The 9799-nt window shown below is 36.1% G+C and overlaps 2 protein-coding genes across 2 annotated transcripts; both read left to right on the forward strand.

Moving 5' to 3' along the window:
• The first annotated feature begins 4380 nt into the window (after positions 1 to 4380).
• On the forward strand, positions 4381 to 5120 carry K444DRAFT_620103 (uncharacterized protein). Its single transcript, XM_024881638.1, has one exon. The coding sequence runs from the start codon at positions 4555 to 4557 to the stop codon at positions 4816 to 4818; it is 264 nt and encodes an 87-aa protein (XP_024729361.1). The 5' UTR covers positions 4381 to 4554; the 3' UTR covers positions 4819 to 5120.
• A 154-nt stretch (positions 5121 to 5274) lies between these two features.
• Positions 5275 to 9548, forward strand: K444DRAFT_573275 (carbohydrate-binding module family 21 protein). The gene is made up of 9 exons (XM_024877396.1): positions 5275 to 5397; positions 5543 to 5591; positions 5645 to 5674; positions 5728 to 5761; positions 5834 to 6065; positions 6134 to 6331; positions 6403 to 6478; positions 6533 to 7106; positions 7182 to 9548. Exons 1-9 carry the CDS (start codon positions 5366 to 5368, stop codon positions 9281 to 9283), a joined length of 3327 nt encoding a protein of 1108 aa, XP_024729362.1. The 5' UTR covers positions 5275 to 5365; the 3' UTR covers positions 9284 to 9548.
• Positions 9549 to 9799: the final 251 nt, after the last annotated feature.

The raw sequence follows: 9799 nt of genomic DNA on the forward strand, positions 1-9799 counted from the left end.
CTTAAAAGAAATTCTTATAATCTCGAAAACCTTTAATCTTATAATCCATAACTATTATACTAATAATATCTATATAACTCCTTTAAAAATAATAAAATAGCTAAAGAATAGATCTCTTAATTTAGTAAAATATAGTAGTTAGTTCTTATAAGCTATAATATTATTAAAAGCTTATAAATTAATAGTATTAAAGTTCAGAGTATTAAGGGAATTTAGGCAATTATAAAAGGCCTACTAATACTAGAAAAGATAGCTATAATTACTAAATTTAATATAAACATTTTTAATAAGCTGAGTAATATATATAATAAGCTTTTAAAATAGAAAACCTTTATTAAAAATAAAACTAGACTAGAATTAACTAAGGAGGAGCTAAAGAACTACTAAGCTAATAATAGGGAATTTGAGAATATTATTAAAGGCATTATTAAAGGCAAATAAGAAAAGCTTAATAAAATTAAAACTATAGTAAATAGTCTGGAAATTAAGAATTAGAATAAAATTATATTATATAGTAAAGTTTTTAGCTAATATATTAATAATATCTATAATAACCTTAGTAAAAATATTTATAAGAAGTTATACTTTCTTTTTAAAATAAAAGCTTTAATATATAAGGCTATTTAGTTAATTAATAAAGCTACTTTAAAATATATTAAAAATAAGAAATATTAGAATACTAGTATATTTACTAAATTAGATATTACTAAGGCACTCAAGTATACTAAAGCTATTTCGGAATCTAGAGAATTAGTTTTTAAGCTACTATTAGCTAATTATCTTAACGAGCCTGCGACCATGGGTCTGTACGCACAGGGCATTTTCATTAAAAAAGCACGAAAGTTAGGTATTAAAGTAGCGTTTAATTAGGAGTTGACTACCCATGCGGCTACATAAGTACTTGTACCCAATGCTCTTGCTTTAAAATGAGTTTATTAGGGCGTCGTCATTCTGGGTAAGAGTAGCTAAGGATCTTGCGGACCGTGGTATCGCTGAGCTTGTATATACTATTAGGGCGCAAACGGGGACCTTTCCAAACCAGCGAAGCTGGCGCATAGCCTCCTTATGTTTCGTAGGGATTTCATAGCCTTTCTCGTGCTGAAAATTGAGCCGTGGGGTGTGTTCAGGGCCATGGTGGGTTATTTAGGGGGCTGGTTGAGTAAAGCCTGAAAAAGCGCCTGTGTGCACAGACCCATGGTCGCAGGCTCGTAAGGCTAAATAGTATACTTTTAATATTTCCGGAATTCTTATTAAGGGATATTATAATAATAAATCTTTTTCTGGCTTCTATAATAAGCCTAGAGAATAAGCCCCTATTATAATTTTAGTAGTAACTTAATTAGATCTAACTAGTAAAACTAAAACTAATCTAATAAAGCCTACTATTAGTATTATTAGTAAGACTAATAGAACTAATATAACTAATTAAGCCCCTAGTAAAAAAGAAAAACAAGCTAAGCCTAAAACTTCTAATAAATAGTACAGATCCAGATACTAGTCTAAATATAAAATTAGTAATATATTAGGAAATAAAATAAAGAAAAGTAAAGAAGAGATATTATCTAAAAAGCTTTCGAGAACTAAAAAAAAGAAAATTAATAATATTAATAATATACCTAAATACTATATTTATAAAATACTAGCTAAATAGAAAATAATACTTAGTTATTAGAATAACTATACTTTTAAGGAATTATATAATAATATTCTGGAACTTATTTATAAATAAGAATACTATGGAATTACTAATAGATTTCTTAAAGCTTTCTATAAAATATATCTTTAGTAACTTACTAATACTTTCTTTATTTAAATAATTAATATTAAGCTTATAGATATCTTGAAAATAGTTACTAAGATCTATAAAGTTACTAAGAATAAGAAATATATTTCTATTACTTAAATAAATAAAAAAATACGGGATTTCTTTTTAGAGAATAAAGAAATTATAAACTATAGATATAAGTATTAGATTTCTAATTAATTCTGCCCGAATCTATAGCTTTAATTTAATATTATAGCTTCTATTCCTAAGTTAAGTATTTCTAATTTAAATATAAATAGCTATATTTATAAGAAGAATTATCTAAAATAAACTAAAAAGCTTAGTATCTGAGAGCTTTTAATAAAGAAAATAGAAATACTATAATTTTACTTTTAAAAGAATAAAAGAATAAAATATAGAAATCTAGATAATAGTTACTTTACCTTAGCCTTTTAACTCTTAATAGCAGACTTCTTAATATAGCTTGAATTTTATAAAGTATTAGCCAAATATTCTATTTATCTAATTATTTACTTTTAGCTAGCCTAATACTATATTTCTAGAAATATTAATTCCTATTAGTATAAAGGTAATATTAATAATTTGGCTATTACTAAAGCTCTAAGTAGTAAGTTTTTCTTTAGTAAGGAAAATCGGAATCTTAGCTATATATTTTTTATAGACTATAAGAAAATAGCTTCCTTTAGTAAAAAAGTTCTTAAGAGTATTAATTATTTCTCTATTTATAATAATTTCGACTTAGAAAATATAAAGGAATTAAATAAGTATATAGTTAAGTATATAGAAAGAAAGTATTTAAATATATAATATTTAATTAGATAAATAAATACTATTAGCTAAATAATTTATAAGTCTAAAATTATAGTCAAATAATAATTCTCGAATAAAATAGTAATTAAAGAATAGCTTAATAATAATCTATTATTTAAAAAGCCTTTTATTATAATTCTAGTAAGCCTAATTACTATTTAGAATAAAGTCTCCTATAAAATTATTAAAGCTTCTTATTAAGAGCTTTCCTTTCTTATTAAAGACTAATTTAAGAATATTAAGGGTAATATAAAATTCGAAGAAGCTATTTATTTAGAATATATTAGTATAATTTATAATATAATTTGCTATAATAAACCACCTTAGTATCTAGCTATAAAGACTGAAATTAACTAATAATTAAAGGCAAATATTAAATAATAAGGAGAACTATATTATATTTAGTATAAGAATATAGTTAAGCGGGTTTGAATTATTTTTAAGTAAGTTCGAGAGTATAAAACAAAACTATTTAAGAATAATAGATTATATTTTTAGTATATTATAGAGAAATTAGAAATATTAGTAAAGAAAAATTCTAACTATTTTATTATTTCGGATTCTAAATAGGGATTTTCTATTAGTTTTTAGTATTTAGGAAACAAGTATAAATAAATAGGGGATTAGATATAGTATAGCAAGCTATATTCTATTAAAATTACTTTATTTTAATAGTTTTAATATTTTAGTTATATAATAAAGACTAGAGCCTTTTATATATAACTTATAGAAATTATATAAAAAAGCTAGCTTTTCTATAGTTCTAGATAATAATTTCTTTTTTATATTTAATTAATTAAGCTTTTATATACTATATACTATTTATATTTTACTATTTATACCTTTAATCTTATTATTTTATTATTAAGTTATATTTTATACTCTAGTATACTTTATATGGGTTTTTGTTTTATTATAGTTTCTCTCTTATACTAATTAGTTTTGTATTATATAAGACTATTTTTATAAGCCTTAAATATATTATTAAAAAAAACTTAAAAAAATTAAAAATTAAAGTATAAAGTATTATACTTAGCCGCTTTACTAGTAAATTTAGTATTATATAACTGCGATAATACATATAGCTAGGGCTAGTATTTAGAATATTAAAGCTCTTATACTTAAGAGCTTCTCTCTTTAGTTTAGAATCCTCGGAATAGAGCTATTCTACCTTGCTTTCCAAGCCCAGAGATCCGGTCTCGTAATATAAAGTATAAGACTTAATTATATAAAAGTTATATTAATAAATCTCGCTTAATTTTGTTTATATACTTACTACTTGCCTTATACTTGCACTTAGTTTTTTTTTTAAAATAATTATAACTTTTATTATTTAATAATATATTAGTAGTTTAGTATTTAATTAAATTAAATTAGCCTTATATTTATATAATAAGTATTTGTAAAGTTAAGTTTTAAAGTTTTAAAGTTTTAAAGTTTTCATTGCCTAAGGTATGGAGAAATTAAGCGAAGTGCGCACTCGCTTAGTGAATATATGCCCGAAGTGCGCCCGACGTTATATGTAAAGTACTTAGAATTTAATTTTTTTTTTTAATTTTAATAAACCTTAATTTTTATTAAAAGTAATAAGAGAATTTAATTATATGATATTAATTAATACTAAGAAGTTTTAACTTTTTAAAAATAATTAGTAATACTATTTTAATTAATTAATTTCTTTACTTTACTTTACTTTGCGATTTCTAATTTTTGATTTTCAATTTTCGGGGTTTGTTTTCTACCTCGTTATTATACTTAAGGTTATTTAATTATTATTTGAATTAGGGAGATTATACTAGAAGGGAATAATTATATACTAGAATAGCTGGCCATAGCCCCAAGCTACCTTAGCCGGACTATCTTTATAGGACTCCAGGCTTCTTTACCTCAGAGAAAAGCACGAAGAACCTCCCTTCTGGATCTCAATCCTAGTACGCTCCTCTAACCTGTATAGTTTAATGTCTAGGGAGGGTCCTGGCCGTAAAACGCTAATACTTAAAGAAAGAGGAATAGATCCATTTTGCCAAAATAACCCATATAATCCTCGAACCGTTCTTATATTACCTCTAAGCCTCGCATTATACCTCCCGAGTCTGGTCCTCAAGTCCTTATCCTATCAAGAATCGTATACCTCCCAAAGCCAAGCCTATACTAGTAAAGTACTAAACCCAAAAGAATATAAGAGTATATCCCAAATATCTCCTTACTCCTACGGATGGTAATTAGCACCCGCTATAGTCGGTATCCTTCGTAGAACGAGCGGAATGAGGACGACCCGATATACTGGCGAAGTCGAAGTCGAAAAGAATCGTGCGAGCGGTTAAGGTCGAGGTTGATCGATAAAAGAGACACGGTGTCTCGTCGAGGGGAGGAGTCGGCGAGTTAGAGCGGCGGCGGCGGTGAAGGAGGAGGAGATTCGATCATTGTTGCCAGGTCGGGACTCAATCCTAGCCCTGTATTCTCCAAAGAGACTGTAATCGGTGGACCAGCTACTACAGGTTACCAGACCGCACCACGAGGAGGTGTTGAGTCGTCGCGGTCCCGTCTACCTCGTTATCGGCCCCAGTAAGGTGCGGGGTAGATTAGAGTATAAAGATAGGATAGGATAATTTAGCGAGCTAAGAAAAAGTCTTTGGCAAACTGCGTGACGTGGCGGCTGCCTCTCAGCGACACTTCCTCAGACATCCGCCCCAACTCATCGAAACGCTCTACACTAACCGATCAACACGCTCTTGTCTATTCCACCTTGTGGTAATCAATGAGTTGAATATGGCCCAGTTATCGCCAGCGTCAACCGCGTCGTAAGTCCGTTTCTAGTTAGAAATAGCTGATACCGTCACGTGTATCTTGTAAGACATGGCTTGTGATTGTGGTTAGATCGCTGTTTTATGAAAATATGCATATTATGTGCTTGATCGCGAGTACTTTACGGCTGACATGCTACAGATTCCGCGTCGGAAGCACTGTTCCCAATTTCGAAGCCGAGACGACTCAGGCAAGATTGTCCAGCCGTTTCCAGGCACGTCCAACTTCTAATGTCAATTCTAGGGAAGAATCAACTTCTACGAGCAAATCCAGGTGAGAAAAGCAGAGAAAAGCAGCGACGAAAGTAATCCGACTATTTACTATAGGGCTATTGGGCAATCCTCTTCGCCTTCCCCGATGGTAAGTCCCGTCATTGCCGGATTGACATCTAGCTCCTCTTCGCCGAGCAAAATATTGAGTCTCGCGTTTCAGACTTTACCCCAGTTGCCACTACAGAGCTGGTCAGCTTCACGGAGCTCCAGTCCGAGTTTGCCCAGCGCCACGTGAAGCTCTTCGCCCTTTCTACCAATAATACTCTGAACCACAAAGGACAGTTCGAGCCTCACGAGAAGTGGGTCAAAGACGTTAATGAGATCAGTAGCATCCCTCTCCTGTTTCCTATCATCAGCGATGGTGATGGGAGAATCTCCTTGGCGTTCAATGTGTGAGTTCGCAAGCTCAACCTAGAGATACTTTGGAAGAACTCCGCGGCTAACCAAGATTTTCCGCCAGCCTTGAAGAGTCGGATGCGGATGCAGTGAAGGCTGATGACGCCGTTGGCGAGGGCCTCGCTTTCCGGTCGCGCACTATCTTCGTTATTAACGACCAAAAAAAGCTAAGGCTGATCTTCAACTACCCGGCCGCTGTCGGGTTGAACACCGCCGAGGTTCTCCGCGTGGTCGACTGTCTCCAGACCGCCGCGCGCGCCGAGTAGGCTATTCTGTCTCCTTTCCTGTGTTATTTTGTCAACGAAGCTCTCCACTAATCTGCGACTCTACCAGCATACAGACTCCAGCGAACTGGGTTCCGGGAGGATCGGTCGTCGTGCCTCTCAAGTACGACGACGAGGCTGCTAAGGTAATGAACTGCCTTCGTCTTTGACTGACAACGATTCTGCTGACAGCTCGTTAGAAAAATTTCCCTGGATTCAAAGCTCTGAAGCCGTACCTTCGCGTCTACCCTCTTCCCAAGGAGGAGACTAGCTTGACGCTGATTGGAGGCTTGTCTGAAGACGTCGCTGCGCAATTCCTGGCAGTGGGCGATGAGCCCGGGCTGGACGTGCCCGAGAGATATCAGGCCCCTAAGAGCCCTGGTTTATCCTTGCTGCCTTCGATTTCTGCACAGGAAATTGACGTCAAATCTTATGCATCCGTGCAAGCTGCACCAGAATATGGCACTGCAAGCTACGAAGAGCTGGACTTCGAACTAGTTCCGACACTTGATTCGGTTTGCCGCATGATCAAGATTGCTAGCTCTGATAAAAGCGGAACAATGTTCGAAGGCAAATGCAACGTATATTGGGATATCATGAAGTTCTATGAACGGGAGTTGGACCAGGGCGCTAGGCTTCACAACGTCGTCACCGTCACGGGCACACCAACGCATGCGGAAATGGACTCGTGCGAGAAATTCATGAAGAAAATATGGTTTTCGTCAGCTCTCGTTGATTGTCTCGATGCATTTATGCGAGCCTCTACAATCCGAGGTGAGTCTTATACAAAGTTCTAATGACTTCTTGTCAGTTACAACTTAAAGCTGTTCAAAACCTAACTTCTCACAGATCCCGACAAGCTCTACGATAATACGCATCTCTCCATTGAGAGTAAGGAGCATGAAGGCCTTGAATATACTTGTTTCTCGATATCTGGCCCGCTGCTTGAAGTTGGTCGATTGGTTCAGCAGCTTGCCTGGCTTACGGCAGCATTCACACTTCCCACGCGAAATGCCCTAACGGTATCAACAGCCGTCTTACGTATTGCCGATCCAGGATTGATTGACATTCGATCGAAAAAGATTGACGACCGCAGTACCTTAATGCGAGATTCGGTCGACCCTGGAGTGAATCCGACTTGCTGGCATCACCTCTTGCGTGGTGCTGTTTTGGCGTGCGGATTTCCCATATCAGCGCGGGAAGAAGGCATGGGGTTGGAGATACCGTTTGATCTGATGGTTGGTCTCGCAGATATTCGTACCCAGATAGATATTGGTGAGGGAGCAGCTCTGCTGGGTGGACCTGGAATCGTGTTGTATCCGACCAAAGTTCTGAGGGACAGCATACAATGGCACTGCGCCAAGGTTGACGATGACGACTACGCGAAACACGACTCTGGTTCGACTACAGTCCTTGCCAATCAGGATTTTGAGGAGCTCTCAAGTCGCAGAACCTTTCTTGGACATTACTCTCTAGCCGAGGTCTACCTGGGAACCAAGGATCTCGTTGAATCCAAGGCAGGTCGATGTGAAAGCTCCGGGTTTAACCCAGGACCGGAAAGGATCGAGCTTGCAAAAGAAGGGACATTCAGCGGGGGATTTTCCATCAAGAGCATTTTCTCACTGTCCTTCGGCGGCAAATATGTGCTGACAAAAACCTTACTGGTTTCGTTGGAAGGTCGTACTACATTACAAGAACTTGCGAAAAAGGCAAAAAGTCAGCCCGTGCTCCTCTATGATACGGAAACCAAATCTGCCTGGTTAGTGTCAGAGATTAGCCTGGTATTGCATATCACCCTTGCATATCTATCAGATCCTGAGATTCAAAATAGGCGGCGTACTGGTTTCAAGAGGCTTTCAGGAGATTGGCCATTACTGCCATACGCTAAGCCGTCTCCTGATGGTGGTTTGGAAGCGCACACAGTTTGCATGAACGAGGACAATTGCAACATTGAGTTGTGGTGGGACGAGAAGGAGAAAAAGAAGTTCGGGCATGTCATACAGGACTTCTTACGAGATTTTCGGTCGATCAAAGATGCGATCATTGCTCAGTCCAAGGGCTGGCGCCCCTGGCCTCTGCCGAAGCTGGGGCTTAGAGGTTGGGACTATGCCGATTTTCTGAGTCGGAACAGTCAAGTATGGCAAAAGGAAGTGCCTCGCGACGGTTTTGAGACCTCCTGGTGGAAGCTGGAGAACGTTGAGGGAACGCTAGTCATTCTTGGCCGTGGTTTCGGGAGCGTAATATGGCCTTCCCGGAATTCCAATCCCTCAGGACTAGTTAACATCCAGCCTGAAGCTAGGCTGTTGGTTGCCAGCAAACCATGCATGGAGATCTTGCGGAAATCCGACGAGCATGGCAAATACTCTCTTGGCTCACTGGAATGGAGGTCTGTCAAGCAACGGTCGTGTTGCAGTAACGCCTGCGATAAGACGTCTTGCTTGAACATACAAATCTTGAGATCACACCGACCCTTGAAGGACAACACCGACGATCCACCTCAAATACTGTTGGATTCTCAGGCTGTTATTTTTGGAGAGGCGGCGCACTATCATGAGGCTCTTACAATAGCGGCAAAATCTAACTGGAGCAAAATAGCAGTGAAACCCCACCCCGGCGAGTACGTCCGACTGGAACAGATGCAGCTGTCCAATGACAACACATCGCTGATAGGATGGGTCGCCGTAGCCAATCTTGCATTCGAGAAGGACGTCAGTTGCCGGTATACTTTCGACAACTGGGGAACGTACTTCGATGTTACGGCTCAATACGTCTCTAAAAACCAACAAAACCAGGATCGATTCACTTTCAATATCAGCCCCCCCGACCCGGCCAACCTCGAGTCCAAGGCCATGTACTTCTGCATCCGATACAAGGTCAAGGAGATGGTATTCTGGAACAACAACAGTGGCTCCAACTTCCGGGTGGATTTCGCTAAGAAGATGCTGTTCTAGACTAGTAAAAGCGGCCTTCAAGGGGTTGCTTCGGGACTGGTAATGCGCCACCTCGAAATACGCTTCGAATGACGCGGGTTTTTGGCGTATGGTATTTGAGTTATATCACACAATAGCGTACGAAGTGATAAGGATCAAATTGAGTATATTGACTAGTTCTAAGGAGGAGTGAAGCGTGAGAAAGCTAAGGAATCTAATATACTTAAGCTCACTTATTTACTTATATAATTAACTCATTAATAAGCGTACTAAGCTTAAATTTGCCTAGGGCAATTATATTAAGTAATTAATTTACTTACTTTTATTTAATTAAAGCTTATTATTATTATTATTATTATTATTATTATTATAGTTTTAATATTTTATAATTAAGATAAACTATATATTAATATAAAGCATTATATAAATTATTATTTTATTTTCTATATATATATATATAAGGATTTATTTTCTCTTAATTCTTAATTCTTTTAAACTTTTAATAATATATAATATTAATATTTAAATACTTCTTTA

The sequence above is a fragment of the Hyaloscypha bicolor genome (assembly GCF_002865645.1).
Source record: "Hyaloscypha bicolor E unplaced genomic scaffold K444scaffold_175, whole genome shotgun sequence".
Lineage (NCBI taxonomy): Eukaryota > Fungi > Ascomycota > Leotiomycetes > Helotiales > Hyaloscyphaceae > Hyaloscypha > Hyaloscypha bicolor.